Below are 27,280 nucleotides of genomic sequence, written 5' to 3'. Positions count from 1 at the left end.
GGACTTGATTGATGATTTCATAGATATGAAGATGCGATTCTACATTTGTATATTTATATCTGTATCCATGACTATTTGTATCCTCACAGTAGCGACAGGCTTGTGTGACAACTGCAGTCAGATTGGTTTCTACTCTAATGTAGATCAGTGTCTGTTCTCTCTCTAAGACCTGAGAAAAGGGAGATTTCTGCTGATGTCTTGTCCATTCTACCACTCTCATTTTGTTGTGTTCTGAAGATATGAATAGGTTGTGTCCATCTATCGCTCTCTGCTGTCTCTATCTCTGTCTCTGTCTCAGTCTCTCTCTTCCAGATTCTACCTATATCCAGGCTTTGACCAAGGGCTGGGTCTCATTGTACATCTTTTCTTCTCCCTTCCCTTCCCCTCCTCTCCTCTCCTCCTGACTAACTTTCCTTCTCCTCTCTCTCTCCTCCAGATTCTCTCTGTATCCAGGGCTTTGACCCAGGTTTGAGTCTCCTAGCTCCCATCAACCCCATGATTGCAGGTATCAGCCTGGTCCCTCCTCCCCCTGGTCCCCCTGAGATGCCCATCATCAAGGAGATCATCCACTGCCAGAGCTGCACCCTGTTCCCTCAGAACCCCAGTAAGCGCACACACACACACACACACACACACACACACACACACACACACACACACACACACACACACACACACACACACACACACACACACACACACACACACACACACACACACGCACACACACACGCGCGCACGCACGCACGCACGCACACACACACACACACACACACACACACACACACACACACACACACACACACACACACACACACACACACACACACACACACACACACACACACACACACACACACACACACACACACACACACACACACACACACACACACACACACACACACACACACACGCGCACGCACGCACGCACACACACACTGAAGCACACACTCTTGCATGCTTTTCGAAATTAGTATAAATGCATTCATATATTGACTGTCCGTAATATGGTCACAAGAATTGCTATTAGATGTGACCAGAGCATGTATGATGTTCCAGACCTGCCTCCTCCATCAACACGTGAGCGCCCCCCAGGGTGTAAGACAGTGTTTGTGGGGGGTCTGCCGGAGAATGCCAGCGAGGAGATCATCAGGGAGGTGTTTGATCAGTGTGGTGAGATCATCGCTATCAGGAAGAGCAAGAAAAACTTCTGTCACATCCGCTTCAGTGAGGAGTTCATGGTGGATAAGTCCCTCTACCTCTCTGGTCAGTACTATACTATACCAATACTATATCTATACACACAACTTATATACAATGCTGTCTACCTCTCTGGTCAGTACTATACTATACCAATACTATATCTATACACACAACTTATATACAATGCTGTCTACCTCTCTGGTCAGTACTATACTATACCAATACTATATCTATACACACAACTTATATACAATGATGTCTACCTCTCTGGTCAGTACTATACTATACCAATACTATATCTATACACACAACTTACATACAATGCTGTCTACCTCTCTGGTCAGTACTATACTATAGCAATACTATATCTATACACACAATTTATATACAATGCTGTCTACCTCTCCGGTCAATACTATACTATACTTGACTTTACTATACTACTGTATACTTTACTATACTATACTTTACTTTAATATACTACTGTATACTTTACTATACTATACTACTGTATGCTTTACTTTACTATGCTATACTGTACTTTAGTATTGTATACTATACTATACCATGCATATGCTATACTATACACACAACATATAGACACAATCCTCTACCTCTCTGGTCAGTGGTCAGCATAACTATTGTATATGTTGCAGCAGTTTTAAAGTATTCCGTTTTAATAGAGTATGTATTAACATTATGAACACTGTAGAGGAGTTATAACCTTTGAGGTTTAACACTTAAAGCAGAAGAGAGAAATGAAATTATGGCTGTACCTATGGAGGCTGGAGGAGAAAGAAATAGACTGTAGCTATGCAGGCTGGAGGAGAAAGAAATAGACTGTACCTATGGAGGCTGGAGGAGAAAGAAATAGACTGTAGCTATGGAGGCTGGAGGAGAAAGAAATAGACTGTAGCTATGCAGGCTGGAGGAGAAAGAAATAGACTGTAGCTATGCAGGCTGGAGGAGAAAGAAATAGACTGTACCTATGGAGGCTGGAGGAGAAAGAAATAGACTGTAGCTATGGAGGCTGGAGGAGAAAGAAATAGACTGTAGCTATGCAGGCTGGAGGAGAAAGAAATAGACTGTACCTATGGAGGCTGGAGGAGAAAGAAATAGACTGTAGCTATGCAGGCTGGAGGAGAAAGAAATAGACTGTAGCTATGGAGGCTGGAGGAGAAAGAAATAGACTGTACCTATGGAGGCTGGAGGAGAAAGAAATAGACTGTAGCTATGCAGGCTGGAGGAGAAAGAAATAGACTGTACCTATGGAGGCTGGAGGAGAAAGAAATAGACTGTAGCTATGGAGGCTGGAGGAGAAAGAAATAGACTGTACCTATGGAGGCTGGAGGAGAAAGAAATAGACTGTAGCTATGCAGGCTGGAGGAGAAAGAAATAGACTGTAGCTATGGAGGCTGGAGGAGAAAGAAATAGACTGTACCTATGGAGGCTGGAGGAGAAAGAAATAGACTGTACCTATGGAGGCTGGAGGAGAAAGAAATAGACTGTATCTATGGAGGCTGGAGGAGAAAGAAATAGACTGTACCTATGCAGGCTGGAGGAGAAAGAAATAGACTGTAGCTATGCAGGCTGGAGGAGAAAGAAATAGACTGTAGCTATGCAGGCTGGAGATGTGAATATAGATGAGGAGGACTAGATAATATTTTAACATAATGAATAGTTGAAAATGTAGTTTGTCCTTTTGGTTTGCTAATGGTCTTTGTGGTGATTGTATTTGACTGTATGAGTTTCCATGACTGTATACACAATTTGTGTGCTGTGTGTTTGTCTGTGTGTTGAATGTATCTGTATGGTTGTGTTTAGTGTATCTGACCGCTAACTGCCCTGTTTCCCCAGGCTACCGGATGCGTATCGGCTCCAGTACAGATAAGAAGGATTCAGGGAGGATGCACGTGGACTTTGCTCAGGCCAGAGACGACCTGTATGAGTGGGAATGTCAACAGAGGCTGCTGGCCAGGGAGGAACGACACCGACGCAAGATCCACGAAGACTTCCTCCGTCCGCCCTCGCCACCTCCCATCATGCATTTCTCCGAGCATGAGGCGGGACAGCTGGCGGAGAGATTGAAAGGTGAGTGGACCAATGAGCATGATGTGTGTGTGTCACCCCCACCCTCTAGCACTATGTCCAGCTGTGTGTGTGTCACCCCCACCCTCTAGCACTATGTCCAGCTGTGCCTCTAGCAGCTGCCCCCCGCTGTGTGTGTGTCACCCCCACCCTCTAGCACTTTGTCCAGCTGTGTGTGTGTCACCCCCACCCTCTAGCACTTTGTCCAGCTGTGTGTGTGTCACCCCCACCCTCTAGCACTTTGTCCAGCTGTGTGTGTCACCCCCACCCTCTAGCACTATGTCCAGCTGTGTGTGTGTCACCCCCACCCTCTAGCACTATGTCCAGCTGTGTGTGTGTCACCCCCACCCTCTAGCACTATGTCCAGCTGTGTGTGTGTCACCCCCACCCTCTAGCACTTTGTCCAGCTGTGTGTGTCACCCCCACCCTCTAGCACTATGTCCAGCTGTGTGTGTCACCCCCACCCTCTAGCACTATGTCCAGCTGTGTGTGTCACCCCCACCCTCTAGCACTAAGTCCAGCTGTGCTTCTAGCAGCTGCCCCCCTGCTGTGTGTGTGTCACCCCCACCCCCTAGCACTATGTCCAGCTGTGTGTGTGTCACCCCCACCCTCTAGCACTATGTCCAGCTGTGTGTGTGTGTGTCACCCCCACCCTCTAGCACTATGTCCAGCTGTGTGTGTGTGTGTCACCCCCACCCTCTAGCACTATGTCCAGCTGTGTGTGTGTGTGTCACCCCCACCCTCTAGCACTATGTCCAGCTGTGTGTGTGCTGCAGGTGGGCCATGGTGGTGTATAAATGTGTGTAAAGGTCAGAGCTGCACACTGTTTTACTGACCCCGTCCTAATTTACAGTATAGGTATAATCTATAATGCACCTTCTCATGAATATTGTCTTCCTATCATTTAGAGAAATGCACCATTCCTCTGTCATGTCAATTGATATTAAGAAATGTCAGACGTAATTAAATATGAAAAGAGATTAGAAAATGCTCATTCTCCCATCATCTAAATGAGTTATTGATCTAAACCACTGTCTGCTAGAACTGAACTGAACACCACACATCCTCTCTCTGCATGAAAAATACTTCCTTCCTTATGACACGCTCAACACTGTCATTAGAACCTTCCCAGTAGCATTACCTTAATATGTGGATCTGAAATCCTTCCTGGACAGAGAGCTAGTGTTATGACATCCGATAGGAGAGTTTGACTCTGTTGCCCCCTCTATCTCATCAGCCATCAGTCAGCCCCCCTCCCCCCGCTGTCTCCCCACATGGTGCATCCCGGCTGCATCCCGCCTGCCTGCCTCTCTCTCTCTGCTGAAGAAGCCCAAAGGGCATCAGACACTGCATCTCCAATACAGCTCAATATGAAGAGAGAGAGAGAGAGAGAGAGAGAGAGAGAGAGAGAGAAGGGGGGGGGAGAGCTGACATGAAACTAACTGCATCACCTCGTCAAAATTCCCTCCTCTGTCTCCCTTTCCTTTTCCTTTGGCAGTAAGAACAGACATGTCACATTAACTATTGGAGGAGTCACATTGATACAAGCAGAGTCTCTTCGTCTATCATCTCTCAATGAAGCGTAGGATAATGTATTGGGTCAGGGCTGGGAGATGTCATGCTCCCCTTATTGGACACCCCTCCCTTCCCTTCATCACATTCCCTGGTGCTCCGAATTCCTAGATTTCTTCATCACGCTGGTGGGAAATGTGTGTCGTCCTGTCTCCTCATTCCCATCGCTGATGCTTTATTTATTTTCCAATTCTGTGCTTTCCTGCTCATATTGCTTCTCTCTTTCTCTCTTTCTATGCGATCCTCCTTGTCCCCCTGTTCCACTGTCTCTGCTCTCTGTTCAGAGAGGTGTTTGAAAGTGTTCTGTTTCTCCATAATCATATTCATTCAAACAGCCTCTGGTTAATGCTTTTACATTCTCAGCTGGGTAAATACCTTAATCATATTCATTACCACATTACAGTGCATTACTCTGTCTCTCTCTCAACTCACATACAGCTGCTTCTATGAAGGGACGCTTATAGCCTTTACACTGAGGCTGCAGCACTAGAAACTGCCTGACTGTTCGTCACAACAGATGGCAGAGAGAGAGGAGGGGAGCGAAGAGGGCGAGCAAGAGTGTGTGTGTGTTTATATGTGTGTGAATCTGTGTCACACACCTATCAAGCGATGGGTGGGTAAACGCTTGCACAAAATAAAGAAAGGTTTACCCTCCACTACACCACTGGCTATTACTATAGAGATGTTTAGTTCTCCAAGAAGGTTTTCATTACACATAGCCAAACACAGAGAGATATTTTGCTTTGATTATTCATTGAAAAGGCAGGGGAAATAGACTTCCATTATTCCCTGTGTTGTGCTGGCCCGCAATACCTTCATGTGACTGCTTTATAATATGATTGTATGATTGCACTCTGCTGCCTCTTTTGAATAGTACTAGAGCTGTGTGGTGAAAAGTGTTTTCAACCAAGCGACAGTGTGCTCTCAGGTCGTGTTGCAGTGGGTATTGAGCTCATTAAATGATTTCTAATTCACTCCGAGCTATGTGATCGGACGCGGCTCTGTGGCACTTTTCAATTATTATTCAAATGTGAAGAATACGCTCAACAAAGGCCCACCGAGACACGGACCGTTAAAGAGGCTATGCTCACTCAACGACAAGTTTCTGTTGATTCAAACCTATAAATGCACAGAAGACTGTCTCAACTCAGAAGATATCTGATAGTCTGATAGTTCATCTCCCCATGCTGTTCTGTTCCTGTGCACTGAAGCATGAAGGAAAGAGAAATATAATGAGAAATATACATGGCAGTATACACTGAATAAAAATATAAATGCAACATGTAAAGTGTTTCATGAGCTGAAATAAAATAAAAGGTTTCATGCTCACAAAAAGTGTATTTTTGTGCACAAGTTTGTTAACCTCCCTGTGTGTGACCATTTCTACTTTGCCAAGATAATCCATCCACTTGACAGGTGTGGCATATCAACAAGCTGATTAAACAGCATGATCATTACACAGGTGTACCTTGTGCGGGGAATAAAAAGGCCACTCTAAAATGTGCAGTTTTGTCATACAACACAATGAGGGAGGGCGCATACAATTGGCATGCTGACTGCAGGAATGGCCACCAGAGCTGTTGCCAGATAATTCAATGTTCATTTCTCTACCATAAACCACCTCCAACGTTGTTTCAGACAATTTGGTAGTACGTCCAACCGGTCTATAACCGCAGATCACGTGTAACCACTTCAACCCAGGACTTCCACATCCGGCTTCTTCACCTACGGGATCGTCTGAGACCAGCCACCTGTCAGAAACCATCTCAAGGAAGATCATCTGTGTGCTTGTCATCCTCACCAGGGTCGTAACCAACTTCAGTTGGCAAATGCTCACATTTGATGGCCACTGGCACACTGGAGAAGTGTGCACTAACGGATGAACACCTGTTTCAACTGTACCAGGCAGATGGCAGACAGAGTGTATGGCGTCGTGTGGGAAAGTGGTGAGCTGATGTTAATGTTGTGACCAGAGAGCCCCATGGTGGCGGTGGGGTTATGTTATGGCATAAGCTACGGACAACGAATACAATTGCATTTTATAGATGGCAAGTTGAATGCACAGAGATAACGTGATGAGATTCTGAGGCCAATTGTTGTGCCATTCATCCGCCGCCATCACCTCATGTTTCAGCATGATAATGCGAAGCCCCATGTCACAAGGATCTTTAAACAATTCCTGGAAGCTGAAAATGTCCCAGTTCTTCCATGGCCTGCATACTCACCAGACATGTTTGGGATGCTCTGGATCAACGTGTACGACAGCATGTTCCAGTTCCCGCCGATATCCAGCAACTTCGCACAGCCATTGAAGAGGAGAGGGACAACATTCCACAGGCCACAACCAACAGCCTGATCAACTCTATGTGGAGGAGATATGTCGCGCTGCAGGAGGTAAATGGTAGTTACAGCAGATACCAACTGGTTTTCTGATCCACGCTCCTGCCTTTTTTTTTAGGTATCGGTGACCAACAGATGCATATCTATATTCTCCGTCATGTGAAATCCATCGATTAGGGACTAATGAACTTATTTCAATTGACAAATTTCCTGAACTGTAACTCAGTAAAATCTTTGAAATTGTTGCATGTTGCATTTATATTTTTGTTCAGTGTAGTTTATTTCAAGGAATACCCATGTACAGTTTCATAGGCTTTCAGCTTCACGGTTTAAAAACTTCACCCTAAATCCTCTCCTCTCGCTCTCCCCCATCATCCTCCTCCAGATGACCATAAGTTCAGTGAGGCGACTGCAGTCCTGTTCACGTGGATCGACCGTGGTGAGGTCAACCGGCGGTCGGCCAATAACTTCTATTCTATGATCCAGTCGGCCAATAGCCACGTCCGGAGGCTGATGAGTGAGAAGGCCCAGCACGAGGAGGAGATGGAGCTAGCCAAGGAGACGTTTAAAAATGCCCTGCTGGCCATATTGACTCAGTGTAAGCATCTAACTAGACACACTATACACTACCTGTGACACTTTATTCTCATAAACCCATCCTAGACACAGTGTACTACAGTTCCCTTCACAAAGCACTAAAGACCAGTTGTTCTATACAGCTGTACAGTGATAAGCCAGTAGTTAGGGAGGATGACAGAGGTCAGAGCCCAGACAAAGGTAAGTACAGTACAGTGTCCTGAGCTTTCTACAGGAGAGGACCAGCTGATCTACCTAACTCCCAGGTAGGCATCGGAGAACTGTATCCCTCCAGCAGGCACTCTCAAACAATGTCAATGTACAGTACGGACTGATATTGAAATGATATTAAATGGAATCTGGAAAGACAATGAGATGAAAACAAGATTCATCAACGTCTTATGACTGTATACATGGTCCTATGATGAATGGTATTTGTTGTGTTCTACACCGGTAGTAAAACGGAGCCATGTAGTCCTCTGGTGCTGCTTTAATATGGAAAGTGCAGAGATCCAGAATCACCAGAAGAGGGGATGATGAGGGGGTGTAGTTTTAATGTTGATGTGGTCACAGTGCACATGTCCAGTAGTAATAGTGACACTTTTTACACCTCCTGTTGTTTACTGAAGAGGAACATGACAGTATGCAATTAGAACAGAGCAACACTATAAAGACAACCTTCTACTGGTGGAAAGGATAGTGATGACTGCAATAACTTCCTAAAAGAGTTATGAATGATTCAGGACAAATTAAATGAGACACATTTTATGTAAGTTCAATAGTATGTCTAAACATACTCTATCCATGACAACATTTAGTATTGTAGAATGTTGTCTTTGACAGTCCTGATGGAACTGAATCAGCAGGTATGAAATGTAAGTACTGTTCAGCACTGGGGAGGAGTCACCAGGTAATACAATGAGCAGCATTTAACCATATCAGACCCTACAAACCAACAAAAACAATGTGTCAAAATCACAACCCACCCAATGATTCTCAATATCGTCGCTGTCAGATGAAAACCTTGTAACCCAATTATTTCCAATGACTCTATGACCAAGAAAATGTATTCAAAATAGCTTCTGAAGTTTCATAATTGTATGTTAGTTAAAGCTGGAATCCATCGCGGTGAAACTGCCACGTCCTTTTGCGATATTACGACAACAAAGACGTTACCTTAAACAACAAACGCTTTTTTTTCACTGCATGCGTGATAGAACAGCAGAGTATGTACAACGATATTTTTTACCAAGAGGCCGAAAGCTCCTTTCTTCCTTTAATAAACAAAAACAATAACAAATGTACCTGGGCCGACCCTTGGAGACGTTTCATCTAAATGAGATTCCAACTTTAATGACAAAATATGGACGTCTTTTTACATTTCCTGAAAGTTTCTGTTTTGGAGATAAGAAGCTTTCATCCCACAGCGATGATATGTTGGTGGGTGGTACAGGTAAATGCAATGGGGTCTACTAACCCAGGCTGGCAGAATGAAGCTCCCTAGTGTCTCCTCTGTGTGCTGTTGTGCCTGGGTGGTGCAGTAGGATCTAAGCTCTACATAAAGCCTTGTCTTGTCTTGACTCCCCTGTTCACCCCAAGTCGAGCAGATCACGGCTGTGTTCACCGCTGCCTCCAGGCAGAAGGCATGGGACCATTTCTCTAAAGCGCAGCGCAAGAACATAGACATTTGGAGAAAGCAGTGTGAGGTTGGTACTCTCTCCTTACCCCCTATTCCTTGTCATGTTTGGACTCCTCAGGACAGGTTAACAGACAGACACTCTAGCCGGGTTGACATGAGTCCTACTGTGTTTCATTTTGCTGTTGTTGCAGACTGCTGTGGCCTCACAGATACACAGACAGATGGACAGACTGCTGTGGCCTCACAGATACACAGACAGATGGACAGACTGCTGTGGCCTCACAGATACACAGACAGATGGACAGACTGCTGTGGCCTCACAGATACACAAACAGATGGACCGACTTCTGTGGCCTCACAGCTACACAGACAGATGGACAGACTGCTGTGGCCTCACAGCTAGACAGACAGATGGACAGACTTCTGTGGCCTCACAGCTACACAGACAGATGGACAGACTGCTGTGGCCTCACAGCTAGACAGACAGATGGACCGACTTCTGTGGCCTCACAGCTACACAGACAGATGGGCAGACTGCTGTGGCCTCACAGATACACAGACAGATGGACAGACTGCTGTGGCCTCACAGCTAGACAGACAGATGGACAGACTGCTGTGGCCGCACAGATATACAGACAGATGGACAGACTGCTGTGGCCTCACAGATACACAGACAGATGGACAGACTGCTGTGGCCTCACAGATACACAGACAGATGGACAGACTGCTGTGGCCGCACAGATATACAGACAGATGGACAGACTGCTGTGGCCTCACAGATACACAGACATATGGACAGACAGCCATGCTGTTCTGATCTTCTGATGCTGTGTATTTCTCTTCAACAGTGCCATTCGTAGACTTTTTCCTCACATCGATGAAATGCGCACGTACACACGCACTCACACAGAGGTGGTAGGTAGCTTAACGGTTAGATCATTGGGCCAGTTTTGGGCCAGAAAGGTTGTATGTTCGAATTCCTGAGCCGACCAGGTGAAAAATCTGTGCCTTTGAGCAAGGTACTTAGCCATAATTGCTCCAGGGTTGCTGTTTATTATGGCAGACCCTGGCTGTGACCCCACCCTCTGAGGGAGAGTTGGGATATGCAAAAAACACATTTCCAATTCACACTTGTAAATAGGACAAATATACAAATATAAGCACCCACCAAATTGTTTATTTTATTACACACACACACACACACACACACACACACACACACACACACACACACACACACACACACACACACACAAGCACAGATAACCTTCTAGAAAGTGTGAGTGGGTGCTATGGCAACAGAGGCTTCCAGGGTTAAGACAGATAAATAATTCATTGGGAATACAACGAGTCAGCATTCTGGATTATTCATTACGTAAGGGATAATCAAGGCTATGCGTTCTCTGAAAAATAGTGTACGAAATGGAAAGTGTATTCCACAACGTGTTAGTGGAGTGGAACTAACCTTCCACGGAGTTGCATTATTTTCCATAGAACGCATAGAGCCCTGAGTTGATTATCCCTTTTATATCTTGGCTATAAATTAACATATTTGCGCTAGAAATCTATTAATTTGCCAGTAGAAATGTGACAACATCCACTGACTTAGCTAGCAAGTTCACTAGCTAGCTAGATAGCTACAGTAGTTGCCTTGGTAACCAGGCAAACAGACATGTTACCTTAGCTAACCAAACCGTCATCCTAGCTTGCTATTATGAAAATCGAATGAACTTCATAGCCATTGGATTATACCGTACAATTATCCTGTGCGTTCTAGGGAAATAATGCACTCTCTAGAATGCCCTTCAAACCAATCAGAAACGAGTATTCAACAATATCATGGTATAAATGTTAGTTATCACTTTTATTAGAACTAAACAAAAACATCCTATAAATCTCATGGAATCTGGATATTTTTTGTTGAAGAAACACAAACCTGGATCTGAATCAGATTATTATACACCCCTTTGGATTTAATTTGGCCATTTGGTGACCGTGACAATGTATTGAAGTGAATTGAAAGTAATGACCAGGTATGTGAGGGTGCCTATCTGTGGAGGCCAGAGTTATCAGGACAGATGTTAACCTAATGTGACCATTCATACTAGGGTTGGGCGGTATCCAGATGTTCATGCCTTCATACTGTTCCTGTACCATACCGGGGTATACGGTATTACCGGCAGTGCACACAAGGGGCGCTATTTATTTCCAAACATTTAAAAAACGAAATACAGTACAGTATACCGCCCAAGCCTAAGTCAAACTGTAAGACGTCTATGTTCATACAGTACATGTCTCTAAGTCAAGTCAGTGAGAAAGGAATCATGCCATGTCTATTGTCAGAGCAACCAGAGGTAAGGCATTGCTTTGGAAGAAGTGACACACAGTAACAGTACACACTATGGAGTGAGTCTGCTAGCATGCCACAATTGTGAAATCCCTTGTTAAGGGTCAGTAGTATGCTTGGTAAGTGTTCAAGTAGCTCAAGCAATTACTGTAACACTGCAGCCTGAAGATTATCTGAATGACAAATGGCTGTGAATGAATGATCTATTGGTGTCAGTATCAACATCCTCCATGACAGTAGTATGAAATTACAGTTTGAATATGAACTGATAATGGACACTGCAGAAATCATGAGATCAGATACGTCTCTAAACACCATTGGATCCCTCCGTCTTCATGCCCTACTGTAGTTTCTAGGGAAAAAGCTCTGGCTGATTCAGTACTGCAGCTGAGGCTTTCTGTGCTCACAGTCACACATAGCAAATCCCTGCATCTTAAACCTCTCTCCCTTTCTCTCTCTCTCCCTTCTCCTCTCATAACTCTATCACACTCTCCTATAGCTGAGTCATTGGCTAAGCTTATTTACTTTATCTGAGGAGAGATTTCACAGTGGTGGTATTAGACAGCCTCACAGCTGAGACACTTCTAGTTATCAGAGCAGCTGGAAGAATGAGATGTTTTCTATGCTCCTCCTTCTTTATCGTGTGAAAAAAGGAAGCGTTCAAACTGCAGATCTAGGATCAGTTTACCCTACCTAACTAAATCCTAACCATAACCCATCAGGAAGTGAAACACAAAACTGATGTTAGATCAGTGTCTAGGGGCAATTTGATTCTCTTCCACCACAGACTCATTTTAAGGTACAACCTATATAATTTTTATTTTAGAACACATTACCAGGAGCAGTCTGGTTGAAACCATTTTTAGGCAGGCATATGGCTGGGTGTATAGTACTGAGACACTGAGGGGTCCTTGTGTTGTGATGTGACAGGAGCTGAGGAATGCCCACAGTGAGGAGATCATGGGGATTCGCCGGGAGGAGGAGATGGAGATGTCTGACGACGACTCGGATGAGAGCCCCTGTAAGAAGATACGCATGGAGGAAAATGGTAGGACAGGCACGAGCCCAATCCCAAACTTACCCCTGGCATAGTCCCTAGCCCTTGGCCCTTAACCCTTGGCCCCTAAGCACTTATACCTTTTAATGATAGCAGACCACTGTAGCTCATAAATCACCAGACTGCTGAAGTATACAGTGCCTTCAGAAAGGATTCCTCTAGAGTTATGCCTGTGTTTAGCTCTATTCCATTTACTTGCCGATGACAAGGATACCCATAACATGATGCAGCCACCACCGTGCTTGAAAATATATTCAGCAGTTTTACTTTAGTGCCTTATTGCAAACAGGATACATGTTTTAGAAATATTTGTATTCTGTAAATGCTTCCTTCTTTTCACTCTGTCATTTAGGTTAGTATTGTGGAGTAACTACAATGTTGTTGATCCATTTTCAGTTTTCTCCTATCACAGCCATTAAACTCTGTAACTGTTTGAAAGTCACAATTGGCCTCATAGTGAAATCCCTGAGTGGTTTCCTTCCTCTTCAGCAACTGAGTTAGGAAGGACATCTGTATCTTTGTAGTGACTGGGTGTATTGATACACCATCCAAAGTGTAATTAATAACTAAACCATACACAAAGGGACATTCAATGTCTGCTTTTTTTTATTTTGACCAATCTACCTACAGGCACCCATTCTTTGCAAGGCATTGGAAAACATCCCTGGTCTTTGTGTGTGTGTGTGCGTGCAAGCATATGTGTATTTGTGTGTGTATGTTGTGTCTAACCCTCTCTCCCCAGGTGTGTGTCTTGTGTCCTACCCTCTCTCCCCTCCAGGTGTGTGTGTCTTGTGTCTAACCCTCTCTCCCCTCCTCCTCTCCAGGTGTGTGTGGCCAGTCTGGGGCCTCTCTGAGGGAGGAGAATGACTCTCTGCGTTGGCAGCTGGACGCCTACAGGAATGAGGTGGAGCTTCTGAGGAAGGAGCAAGGCAAGGCTTGCCGCCCTGACGACCCTGAACACTTCCCCGACACACACACACACCTGCTGCAGCAGAGCATGCACAACATGCAACAGGTACACACACACACCTGCTACAGCAGAGCATGCACAACATGCAACAGGTACACACACACACCTGCTACAGCAGAGCATGCACAACATGCAACAGGTACACACACACACACACACACCTGCTACAGCAGAGCATGCACAACATGCAACAGGTACACACACACACACACCTGCTACAGCAGAGCATGCACAACATGCAACAGGTACACACACACACCTGCTACAGCAGAGCATGCACAACATGCAACAGGTACACACACACACACCTGCTACAGCAGAGCATGCACAACATGCAACAGGTACACACACACACACCTGCTACAGCAGAGCATGCACAACATGCAACAGGTACACACACACACCTGCTACAGCAGAGCATGCACAACATGCAACAGGTACACACACACACCTGCTAGAGCAACATGCACAACATGCAACAGGTAAACACACACACCTGCTACAGCAGAGCATGCACAACATGCAACAGGTACACACACACACACCTGCTACAGCAGAGCATGCACGACATGCAACAGGTACACACACACACCTGCTACAGCAGAGCATGCACAACATGCAACAGGTACACACACACACCTGCTACAGCAGAGCATGCACAACATGCAACAGGTACACGCACACACCTGCTACAGCAGAGCATGCACAACATGCAACAGGTACACACACACACACCTGCTACAGCAGAGCATGCACAACATGCAACAGGTACACACACACACCTGCTACAGCAGAGCATGCACAACATGCAACAGGTACACACACACACACCTGCTACAGCAGAGCATGCACAACATGCAACAGGTACACACACACACACCTGCTACAGCGGAGCATGCACAACATGCAACAGGTACACACACACACCTGCTACAGCAGAGCATGCACAACATGCAACAGGTACACACACACACCTGCTACAGCAACATGCACAACATGCAACAGGTAAACACACACACCTGCTACAGCAGAGCATGCACAACATGCAACAGGTACACACACACACACCTGCTACAGCAGAGCATGCACAACATGCAACAGGTACACACACACACCTGCTACAGCAGAGCATGCACAACATGCAACAGGTACACACACACACCTGCTACAGCAGAGCATGCACAACATGCAACAGGTACACAGGTACACACACCTGCTACAGCAGAGCATGCACAACATGCAACAGGTACACACACACACCTGCTACAGCAGAGCATGCACAACATGCAACAGGTACACACACACACCTGCTACAGCAGAGCATGCACAACATGCAACAGGTACACACACACACCTGCTACAGCAGAGCATGCACAACATGCAACAGGTACACACACACACACCTGCTACAGCAGAGCATGCACAACATGCAACAGGTACACACACACACCTGCTACAGCAGAGCATGCACAACATGCAACAGGTACACACACACACCTGCTACAGCAACATGCAGCAGTTACAACATTCCACCATCTACGCCTGTATCATACTGCACCTGTGTTTACACCTGTGAGTCCGCCAGGTCAGAGGCAGTCGTGATGACAATGCGGTATATTGATTGGTGTATTTCTATGCTTTTATTTTACCCTTATTTTACCAGATAAAGTTGACTGAGAACACATTCTCATTAACAATGTAATGAACACGAGGTGAGACAGAGAACTGGTTTCAAACACAGGGTACAGGGTACCCAGGGTACAGCAGGGTATCGCAAAGGACCACAGGAGGCGGCAGGTAGCTGGGTCCAGGGGCAAATAAAATCAAATGTATTTATATAGCCCTTCGTACATCAGCTGATATCTCAAAGTGCTGTACAGAAACCCAGCCTAAAACCCCAAACAGCAAGCAATGCAGGTGTAGAAGCACGGTGGCTAGGAAAAACTCCCTAGAAAGGCCAAAACCTAGGAAGAAACCTAGAGAGGAACCAGGCTATGTGGGGTGGCCAGTCCTCTTCTGGCTGTGCCGGGTGGAGATTATAACAGAACATGGCCAAGATGTTCAAATGTTCATGAATGACCAGCATGGTCAAATAATAGGTCATACACAGGGGGTCCAAAAAGGCAACTGTACAGGCAGGGAAAAGGATAGTAACGTCATCCGGGAGATCAGGCAATAGGTAGATATCAGGAAATCCGATACAGGCAGGGAATAGGCTAAGGTACAGGCAGGGAATAGGCTAAGGTACAGGCAGGGAATAGGCTAAGGTACAGGCAGGGTATAGGCTAAGGTACAGGCAGGGAATAGGCTAAGGTACAGGCAGGGAATAGGCTAAGGTACAGGCAGGGAATAGGCTAAGGTACAGGCAGGGAATAGGCTAAGGTACAGGTAGGGAATAGGCTAAGGTACAGGCAGGGAATAGGCTAAGGTACAGGAAGGGAATAGGCTAAGGTACAGGCAGGGAATAGGCTAAGGTACAGGCAGGGAATAGGCTAAGGTACAGGCAGGGTATAGGCTAAGGTACAGGCAGGGAATAGGCTAAGGTACAGGCAGGGTATAGGCTAAGGTACAGGCAGGGAATAGGCTAAGTTACAGGCTAAGGTACAGGCAGGGTATAGGCTAAGGTACAGGCAGGGAATAGGCTAAGGTACAGGCAGGGTATAGGCTAAGGTACAGGCAGGGAATAGGCTAAGGTACAGGCAGGGTATAGGCTAAGGTACAGGCAGGGAATAGGCTATGGTACAGGCAGGGAATAGGCTAAGGTACAGGCAGGGAATAGGCTAAGGTACAGGCAGGGAATAGGCTAAGGTACAGGCAGGGTATAGACTAAGGTACAGGCAGGGAATAGGCTAAGGTACAGGCAGGGAATAGGCTAAGGTACAGGCAGGGAATAGGCTAAGGTACAGGCAGGGAATAGGCTAAGGTACAGGCAGGGTATAGGCTAAGGTACAGGCAGGGAATAGGCTAAGGTACAGGCAGGGTATAGGCTAAGGTACAGGCAGGGAATAGGCTAAGGTACAGGCTAAGGTACAGGCAGGGTATAGGCTAAGGTACAGGCAGGGTATAGGCTAAGGTACAGGCAGGGAATAGGCTAAGGTACAGGCTAAGGTACAGGCAGGGTATAGGCTAAGGTACAGGCAGGGAATAGGCTAAGGTACAGGCAGGGAATAGGCTAAGGTACAGGCAGGGTATAGGCTAAGGTACAGGCAGTGAATAGGCTATGGTACAGGCAGGGAATAGGCTAAGGTACAGGCAGGGAATAGGCTAAGGTACAGGCAGGGAATAGGCTAAGGTACAGGCAGGGTATAGACTAAGGTACAGGCAGGGAATAGGCTAAGGTACAGGCAGGGAATAGGCTAAGGTACAGGCAGGGAATAGGCTAAGGTACAGGCAGGGAATAGGCTAAGGTACAGGCAGGGTATAGGCTAAGGTACAGGCAGGGTATAGGCTAAGGTACAGGCAGGGTATAGGCTAAGGTACAGGCAGGGAATAGGCTAAGGTACAGGCAGGGTATAGGCTAAGGTACAGGCAGGGAATAGGCTAAGGTACAGGCAGGGTATAGGCTAAGGTACAGGCAGGGAATAGGCTAAGGTACAGGCAGGGAATAGGCTATGGTACAGGCAGGGTATAGGCTAAGGTACAGGCAGGGAATAGGCTAAGGTACAGGCAGGGTATAGGCTAAGGTACAGGCAGGGAATAGTCTAAGGTACAGGCAGGGAATAGGCTAAGGTACAGGCAGGGAATAGGCTAAGGTACACGCAGGGTATAGGCTAGGGTACAGGCAGGGAATAGGCTAAGGTACAGGCAGGGTATAGGCTAAGGTACAGGCAGGGAATAGGCTAAGGTACAAGCTAAGGTACAGGCAGGGTATAGGCTAAGGTACAGGCAGGGAATAGGCTAAGGTACAGGCAGGGTATAGGCTAAGGTACAGGCAGGGAATAGGCTAAGGTACAGGCAGGGTATAGGCTAAGGTACAGGCAGGGAATAGGCTATGGTACAGGCAGGGAATAGGCTAAGGTACAGGCAGGGAATAGGCTAAGGTACAGGCAGGGAATAGGCTACGGTACAGGCAGGGTATAGACTAAGGTACAGGCAGGGAATAGGCTAAGGTACAGGCAGGGAATAGGCTAAGGTACAGGCAGGGAATAGGCTAAGGTACAGGCAGGGTATAGGCTAAGGTACAGGCAGGGAATAGGCTAAGGTACAGGCAGGGTATAGGCTAAGGTACAGGCAGGGAATAGGCTAAGGTACAGGCAGGGTATAGGCTAAGGTACAGGCAGGGAATAGGCTATGGTACAGGCAGGGAATAGGCTAAGGTACAGGCAGGGAATAGGCTAAGGTACAGGCAGGGAATAGGCTACGGTACAGGCAGGGTATAGACTAAGGTACAGGCAGGGAATAGGCTAAGGTACAGGCAGGGAATAGGCTAAGGTACAGGCAGGGAATAGGCTAAGGTACAGGCAGGGAATAGGCTAAGGTACAGGCAGGGTATAGGCTAAGGTACAGGCAGGGTATAGGCTAAGGTACAGGCAGGGTATAGACTAAGGTACAGGCAGGGAATAGGCTAAGGTACAGGCAGGGTATAGGCTAAGGTACAGGCAGGGAATAGGCTATGGTACAGGCAGGGAATAGGCTACGGTACAGGCAGGGAATACGTAAAAGACGTTGTTAGTGAGGCAGGCAAAAACTATTATACACGGGAGGAGTAAATCACAGGAAACCCAGAGCTCAGAAAGACATGTGTCACAAAACAAACAATACCTCACAGTGATGGGGTGCAAAGAACTGAACTAAATAGTGTGTGATAATCAGAATTCAGGTGATTGGGATCTGGAGAGTGAGCTGTGTTCAGGGGATCTAGGTGTTTGAGAGTGTGAGTTGGAAGCAGACCTTACAAACAGCAACGACCTGGGGAATAGTTGTCCTGCCTGAGCATTCAAAATGTGGGCTGGGCATCCTGAAGATGACTCTATAATAATAAGATAAATCAAATCATGTAACTTTAGGGTGTCAGGGAAAATGTATTGAGTAAAAAGTACATTATTTTCTTTGGGTAGTGAAGTAAAAGTAGTCAAAAATATAAATAGTAAAGTAAAGTACAGATACCCCAAAAAACAACTTAAGTAAAAATACTTGAAGTACTACTTAAATATTTTACACCACTGAGTAATTGATAAAGCATAAATACAACACAGTGCCATTACATGCTGCAGGTATTTGGACCAGTGCTTTCACTAGCAAAAGGTCATAGCACAAGTACATAGGAGCATTCTGATGTATTCTGAGTCTCCTGTCCACCACAATCCCAATCCCTCCCTTTACAACCTGACTCAGACAGACCAACACACAGTCACATCTGTGCTTACTGCTGTTCCTGCTTACTCTACACTAACACCTTCTGCCACTGGTGTCACCTCTGTGTTCATCATCTTCTCTGTTGTTTCTGTCCTCCCAGCACTGTGTGGTTCTCTCTCTATCTAACTGTTGTGGTCTGTTGTGTAACTGTCTCTCTATCTAACTGTGTTGTGGTCTGTTGTGTAACTGTCTCTCTATCTAACTGTGTTGTGGTCTGTTGTGCAACTGTCTCTCTCTCTAACTGTGTTGTGGTCTGTTGTGTAACTGTCTCTCTAACTGTGTTGTGGTCTGTTGTGCAACTGTCTCTCTATCTAACTGTGTTGTGGTCTGTTGTGTAACTGTCTCTCTATCTAACTGTGTTGTGGTCTGTTGTGCAACTGTCTCTCTCTCTAACTGTGTTGTGGTCTGTTGTGTAACTGTCTCTCTAACTGTGTTGTGGTATGTTGTGCAACTGTCTCTCTATCTAACTGTGTTGTGGTCTGTTGTGTAACTGTCTCTATCTAACTGTGTTGTGGTCTGTTGTGTAACTGTCTCTCTAACTGTGTTGTGGTCTGTTGTGTAACTGTCTCTCTATCTAACTGTGTTGTGGTCTGTTGTGTAACTGTTTCTCTATCTAACTGTGTTGTGGTCTGTTGTGTAACTGTCTCTCTAACTGTGTTGTGGTCTGTTGTGTAACTGTCTCTCTATCTAACTGTGTTGTGGTCTGTTGTGTAACTGTTTCTCTATCTAACTGTGTTGTGGTCTGTTGTGTAACTGTCTCTCTATCTAACTGTGTTGTGGTCTGTTGTGTAACTGTCTCTCTCTCTAACTGTGTTGTGGTCTGTTGTGCAACTGTCTCTCTATCTAACTTTGTTGTGGTCTGTTGTGTAACTGTCTCTCTCTCTAACTGTGTTGTGGTCTGTTGTGTAACTGTCTCTCTCTCTAACTGTGTTGTGGTCTGTTGTGTAACTGTCTCTCTAACTGTGTTGTGGTCTGTTGTGTAACTGTCTCTCTAACTGTGTTGTGGTCTGTTGTGCAACTGTCTCTCTATCTAACTTTGTTGTGGTCTGTTGTGTAACTGTCTCTCTCTCTAACTGTGTTGTGGTCTGTTGTGTAACTGTCTCTCTATCTAACTGTGTTGTGGTCTGTTGTGTAATTGTCTCTCTCTCTATCTAACTGTGTTGTGGTCTGTTGTGTAACTGTCTCTCTCTCTCTCGAACTGTGTTGTGGTCTGTTGTGTAACTGTCTCTCTCTCTATCTAACTGTGTTGTGGTCTGTTGTGTAACTGTGTCTCTCTCCAACTGTGTTGTGGTCTGTTGTGTAACTGTCTCTCTCTCTCTAACTGTGTTGTGGTCTGTTGTGTAACTGTCTCTCTCTCTAACTGTGTTGTGGTCTGTTGTGTAACTGTCTCTCTCTCTCTCTCTAACTGTGTTGTGGTCTGTTGTGTAACTGTCTCTCTCTCTAACTGTGTTGTGGTCTGTTGTGTAACTGTCTCTCTCTCTAACTGTGTTGTGGTCTGTTGTGTAACTGTCTCTCTCTCTCTCTCTAACTGTGTTGTGGTCTGTTGTGTAACTGTCTCTCTATCTAACTGTGTTGTGGTCTGTTGTGTAACTGTCTCCCTATCTAACTGTGTTGTGGTCTGTTGTGTAACTGTCTCTCTAACTTTGTTGTGGTCTGTTGTGTAACTGTCTCTCTCTCTAACTGTGTTGTGGTCTGTTGTGTAACTGTCTCTCTCTCGAACTGTGTTGTGGTCTGTTGTGTAACTGTCTCTCTATCTACCTGTGTTGTGGTCTGTTGTGTAACTGTCTCTCTATCTAACTGTGTTGTGGTCTGTTGTGTAACTGTCTCTCTATCTAACTGTGTTGTGGTCTGTTGTGTAACTGTCTCTCTCTCAAACTGTGTTGTGGTCTGTTGTGTAACTGTCTCTCTCTCTAACTGTGTTGTGGTCTGTTGTGTAACTGTCTCTCTCTCTAACTGTGTTGTGGTCTGTTGTGTAACTGTCTCTCTAACTGTGTTGTGGTCTGTTGTGTAACTGTCTCTCTATCTAACTGTGTTGTGGTCTGTTGTGTAACTGTCTCTCTAACTGTGTTGTGGTCTGTTGTGTAACTGTCTCTCTCTCTAACTGTGTTGTGGTCTGTTGTGTAACTGTCTCTCTCTAACTGTGTTGTGGTCTGTTGTGTAACTGTCTCTCTATCTAACTGTGTTGTGGTCTGTTGTGTAACTGTCTCTCTAACTGTGTTGTGGTCTGTTGTGTAACTGTCTCTCTATCTAACTGTGTTGTGGTCTGTTGTGTAACTGTCTCTCTCTCTAACTGTGTTTTGGTCTGTTGTGTAACTGTCTCTCTATCTAACTGTGTTGTGGTCTGTTGTGTAACTGTCTCTCTATCTAACTGTGTTGTGGTCTGTTGTGTAACTGTTTCTCTATCTAACTGTGTTGTGGTCTGTTGTGTAACTGTCTCTCTATCTAACTGTGTTGTGGTCTGTTGTGTAACTGTCTCTCTATCTAACTGTGTTGTGGTCTGTTGTGTAACTGTCTCTCTATCTAACTGTGTTGTGGTCTGTTGTGTAACTGTCTCTCTATCTAACTGTGTTGTGGTCTGTTGTGTAACTGTCTCTCTATCTAACTGTGTTGTGGTCTGTTGTGTAACTGTCTCTCTATCTAACTGTGTTGTGGTCTGTTGTGTAACTGTCTCTATCTAACTGTGTTGTGGTCTGTTGTGTAACTGTCTCTCTAACTGTGTTGTGGTCTGTTGTGTAACTGTCTCTCTATCTGTGTTGTGGTCTGTTGTGTAACTGTCTCTCTATCTGTGTTGTGGTCTGTTGTGTAACTGTCTATCTAACTGTGTTGTGGTCTGTTGTGTAACTGTCTCTCTATCTAACTGTGTTGTGGTCTGTTGTGTAACTGTCTCTCTATCTAACTGTGTTGTGGTCTGTTGTGTAACTGTCTCTCTATCTAACTGTGTTGTGGTCTGTTGTGTAACTGTCTCTCTATCTAACTGTGTTGTGGTCTGTTGTGTAACTGTCTCTCTATCTAACTGTGTTGTGGTCTGTTGTGTAACTGTCTCTCTATCTAACTGTGTTGTGGTCTGTTGTGTAACTGTCTCTATCTAACTGTGTTGTGGTCTGTTGTGTAACTGTCTCTCTAACTGTGTTGTGGTCTGTTGTGTAACTGTCTCTCTATCTAACTGTGTTGTGGTCTGTTGTGTAACTGTCTCTCTATCTAACTGTGTTGTGGTCTGTTGTGTAATTGTCTCTCTAACTGTGTTGTGGTCTGTTGTGTAACTGTCTATCTAACTGTGTTGTGGTCTGTTGTGTAACTGTCTCTCTATCTAACTGTGTTGTGGTCTGTTGTGTAACTGTCTCTCTAACTGTGTTGTGGTCTGTTGTGTAACTGTCTCTCTAACTGTGTTGTGGTCTGTTGTGTAACTGTCTCTATCTAACTGTGTTGTGGTCTGTTGTGTAACTGTCTCTCTATCTAACTGTGTTGTGGTCTGTTGTGTAACTGTCTCTCTATCTAACTGTGTTGTGGTCTGTTGTGTAACTGTCTCTCTATCTAACTGTGTTGTGGTCTGTTGTGTAACTGTCTCTCTAACTGTGTTGTGGTCTGTTGTGTAACTGTCTCTATCTAACTGTGTTGTGGTCTGTTGTGTAACTGTCTCTCTATCTAACTGTGTTGTGGTCTGTTGTGTAACTGTCTCTCTATCTAACTGTGTTGTGGTCTGTTGTGTAACTGTCTATCTAACTGTGTTGTGGTCTGTTGTGTAACTGTCTCTCTAACTGTGTTGTGGTCTGTTGTGTAACTGTCTCTCTAACTGTGTTGTGGTCTGTTGTGTAACTGTCTCTCTATCTAACTGTGTTGTGGTCTGTTGTGTAACTGTCTCTCTAACTGTGTTGTGGTCTGTTGTGTAACTGTCTCTCTAACTGTGTTGTGGTCTGTTGTGTAACTGTCTCTCTCTCTAACTGTGTTGTGGTCTGTTGTGTAACTGTCTCTCTCTCTAACTGTGTTGTGGTCTGTTGTGTAACTGTCTCTCTAACTGTGTTGTGGTCTGTTGTGTAACTGTCTCTCTATCTAACTGTGTTGTGGTCTGTTGTGTAACTGTCTCTCTAACTGTGTTGTGGTCTGTTGTGTAACTGTCTCTCTATCTAACTGTGTTGTGGTCTGTTATGTAACTGTCTCTCTATCTAACTGTGTTGTGGTCTGTTGTGTAACTGTCTCTCTAACTGTGTTGTGGTCTGTTGTGTAACTGTCTCTCTATCTAACTGTGTTGTGGTCTGTTGTGTAACTGTCTCTCTAACTGTGTTGTGGTCTGTTGTGTAACTGTCTCTCTAACTGTGTTGTGGTCTGTTGTGTAACTGTCTCTCTCTCTAACTGTGTTGTGGTCTGTTGTGTAACTGTCTCTCTAACTGTGTTGTGGTCTGTTGTGTAACTGTCTCTCTATCTAACTGTGTTGTGGTCTGTTGTGTAACTGTCTCTCTAACTGTGTTGTGGTCTGTTGTGTAACTGTCTCTCTAACTGTGTTGTGGTCTGTTGTGTAACTGTCTCTCTATCTAACTGTGTTGTGGTCTGTTGTGTAACTGTCTCTCTAACTGTGTTGTGGTCTGTTGTGTAACTGTCTCTCTATCTAACTGTGTTGTGGTCTGTTGTGTAACTGTCTCTCTCTCTAACTGTGTTGTGGTCTGTTGTGTAACTGTCTCTCTATCTAACTGTGTTGTGGTCTGTTGTGTAACTGTCTCTCTAACTGTGTTGTGGTCTGTTGTGTAACTGTCTCTCTAACTGTGTTGTGGTCTGTTATGTAACTGTCTCTCTATCTAACTGTGTTGTGGTCTGTTGTGTAACTGTCTCTCTAACTGTGTTGTGGTCTGTTGTGTAACTGTCTCTCTATCTAACTGTGTTGTGGTCTGTTGTGTAACTGTCTCTCTAACTGTGTTGTGGTCTGTTGTGTAACTGTCTCTCTAACTGTGTTGTGGTCTGTTGTGTAACTGTCTCTCTATCTAACTGTGTTGTGGTCTGTTGTGTAACTGTCTCTCTATCTAACTGTGTTGTGGTCTGTTGTGTAACTGTCTCTCTCTCTAACTGTGTTGTGGTCTGTTGTGTAACTGTCTCTCTAACTGTGTTGTGGTCTGTTGTGTAACTGTCTCTCTATCTAACTGTGTTGTGGTCTGTTGTGTAACTGTCTCTCTATCTAACTGTGTTGTGGTCTGTTGTGTAACTGTCTATCTAACTGTGTTGTGGTCTGTTGTGTAACTGTCTCTCTAACTGTGTTGTGGTCTGTTGTGTAACTGTCTCGCTATCTCTGTGTCTCTCACCTCCCAGCAACTGCTGAGTCTGCAGGAGCAGCTGAGGAGTAAGGAGGTGGTGCTGGAGCAGGCTAGAGACGAACACAGATACCTGCAGGGAGAAGTCCTAGCCCTGAGAGACAAGGTGAGAGAACATGTACACGTGCACACACACACACACACACACACACGTGCACACACACACACACACACACACACACGTGCACACACACACACACACACACACACGTGCACGCACACACACACACACGTGCACACACACACACACACACACACACACGTGCACGCACACACACACACGCACACACACACTTTGCATCCCTAGAAGCACCCTACTGTTGAGTGAGAATAATACAACCAGTGGATGGATGAATACATTTGTGATTTCTATCTGATGATGCTAACTGTTATTCTTGCATGACTGTTATTGGACTGAGGTAATGGGAACATCAATAAGCACAGAGCTCCTGTGGAGAAAGAGTGTATTCAGCTGGAATCAGAGAGATGGATACCTAGTGAGGATAAATAGATTAACAAATAGAAAGAGTTGAACATCCAGGGAGGATATATTATTTCCATACAGTCTAAAGATACTACATGACCAAAAGTACACCTGCTTGTCGAACATCTCCAAAATCATGCGCATTAATATGGAGTTGGTCCCCCCTTTGCTGCTATCACAGCCTCCACTCTTCTCAGATGGCTTTCCACTAGATGTTGAAACATTGCTGAGGGGACTTGCTTCCATTCAGCCAAAAGAGCAAGTGAGGTCGGGCACTGACGTTGGGCGATTAGACCTGGCTCGCAGTCGGCGTTCCAAATGATCCCAAAGGTTTCCGATGGGGTTGACGTCAGGGGCATTGTCATGCTGAAACAGGAAAGGGTCTTCCCCAAACAGATTGCATGGCTTGTGCTCAATTTTATACAAAAAAAAAAATACAAAAAACTAATTTGAAGGTGTGTCCACATACTTTTGTATATATTTTGCAAAAAATCAGTTTCCTGGATCCTGCTTCTGTTACTAAGAACATGCTCTACTGCTTGTTACCAGGGTTACCAGTGTGAATGGTCAGTACTTGATGTTGGTCTCTGTCTTAATCTCTTTCTGTCTTGTTCTCTGTCTGTCTGGTTCTTTGTCTGTCATGTTCTTTGTCTGTCTTGTTCTTTGTCTGTCTTGTTCTTTGTCTGTCTTGTTCTCTGTCTGTCTTGTTCTCTGTCTGTCTTGTTCTCTGTCTGTCTTGTTCTCTGTCTGTCTGGTTCTCTGTCTGTCTGGTTCTTTGTCTGTCTTGTTCTTTGTCTGTCTTGTTCTTTGTCTGTCTTGTCTGTCTTGTTCTCTGTCTGTCTTGTTCTCTGTCTGTCTTGTTCTTTGTCTGTCTTGTTCTCTGTCTGTCTTGTTTTCAGATGCTGACTAATGGGGGTGTAGTGGAGGGGAACAACGGAGAAAACACCTGAGAAGGTCCGTCTGCTCCAATACACACCACTATACTGTACCCACACAATACTCCACACACACACACACACACACACACACACACACACACACACACACACACACACACACACACACACACACACACACACACACACACACACACACACACACACACACACACACACACACACACCATCTCTGTACCCTCTTCTTGAGTGCTTTTACTGACCCAGCCAGCTAGTGTGAGGAGACGTCAGTATCTGATGGAGGATAGGTCTATGCATTTAGTGTCTTTTCTTCTAAAATAGTGTTTGTGTGTGGAGGGGTTAGGGTTTGTAGTGGCTTAGTGACCACACACACACACACACACACACACACACACACACACACACACACCACGCTGAACTTGATTCTGCCCCTGGAGTTACTGAAGTGGAAGCTGATACCCATCTGGGAGCAGATATCATGCTTTCAGTATCTAATTATCCTTATGCAAAAGTAGCAGCAGCAGTAGTGTCCGTTCCCATTGCATTTGTGCGTCTATAAGGACTAACACAGCTGTGTGTGTGTGTGTGTGTGTGTGTCTACAGGTGGTGAACGGGTGTGTGTCTATAAGGACTAACACAGCTGTGTGTGTGTGTGTGTGTCTACAGGTGGTGAACGGGTGTGTGTCTATAAGGACTAACACAGCTGTGTGTGTGTGTGTGTGTGTCTACAGGTGGTGAACGGGTGTGTGTCTATAAGGACTAACACAGCTGTGTGTGTGTGTGTGTGTCTACAGGTGGTGAACGGGTGTGTGTCTATAAGGACTAACACAGCTGTGTGTGTGTGTGTGTGTCTACAGGTGGTGAACGGGTGTGTGTCTATAAGGACTAACACAGCTGTGTGTGTGTGTGTGTCTACAGGTGGTGAACGGGTGTGTGTCTATAAGGACTAACACAGCTGTGTGTGTGTGTGTGTGTCTACAGGTGGTGAACGGGTGTGTGACCACTCTGTACCGCAGCAGAGACCGGAGGAGCGAAGCAGCCATGAGAGGAGCCCTCACATCAGAGAGAGAGGCTCTGCTACTGGGTAAATATCATGACTATCTACAACATACAGTATATCATGTCAATTATACACTCTTTACTGGAAACCATATCGTGTACATTGTCTCCTTTTCTTCTGTAATAGTCAGCTGACTGGGAGGGTTTTAATGGTTGTGGTTAGGTTGAGGGTAGGGGGTGGATTGGTACATGTAGACATGTTGGAGGGGGGCCAATGTTTAATGGGGCGAAATGGTTTTGAAGCAGCCCACGCCTCTCTGTCATGTTCTTGGATGAGGAACCCAAGGAACAGGGGGGTTGGATGGAGGGGGACTCAGGGGACAGGTGCTGTGGGTCTGTTTGCCAAGCAGGACTCTGCTGGCCCTGGCCACACACA

General features: G+C 45.4%; 1 protein-coding gene across 1 annotated transcript in view; it reads left to right on the top strand.

Moving 5' to 3' along the window:
• The window catches only part of enox1 (ecto-NOX disulfide-thiol exchanger 1), a gene marked incomplete at its 3' end in the record, with an annotated part of 106,836 nt that extends 79,907 nt beyond the window's left edge, over nucleotides 1-26,929 (top strand). The window contains 11 exon segments of the mRNA XM_031798455.1: nucleotides 437-604; nucleotides 1,063-1,269; nucleotides 3,064-3,297; nucleotides 7,592-7,804; nucleotides 9,382-9,488; nucleotides 12,699-12,816; nucleotides 13,650-13,840; nucleotides 24,443-24,550; nucleotides 25,828-25,869; nucleotides 25,871-25,882; nucleotides 26,827-26,929. Coding sequence (XP_031654315.1) covers nucleotides 437-604; nucleotides 1,063-1,269; nucleotides 3,064-3,297; nucleotides 7,592-7,804; nucleotides 9,382-9,488; nucleotides 12,699-12,816; nucleotides 13,650-13,840; nucleotides 24,443-24,550; nucleotides 25,828-25,869; nucleotides 25,871-25,882; nucleotides 26,827-26,929 — 1,503 coding nt within the window.
• Between the last annotated feature and the right edge of the window lie 351 nt (nucleotides 26,930-27,280).

Source organism: Oncorhynchus kisutch, linkage group LG2 (genome assembly GCF_002021735.2).
Source record: "Oncorhynchus kisutch isolate 150728-3 linkage group LG2, Okis_V2, whole genome shotgun sequence".
Lineage (NCBI taxonomy): Eukaryota > Metazoa > Chordata > Actinopteri > Salmoniformes > Salmonidae > Oncorhynchus > Oncorhynchus kisutch.
Note: the sequence above shows the minus strand (reverse complement) of the source record. Positions and strands in the feature narration are given on the sequence as shown.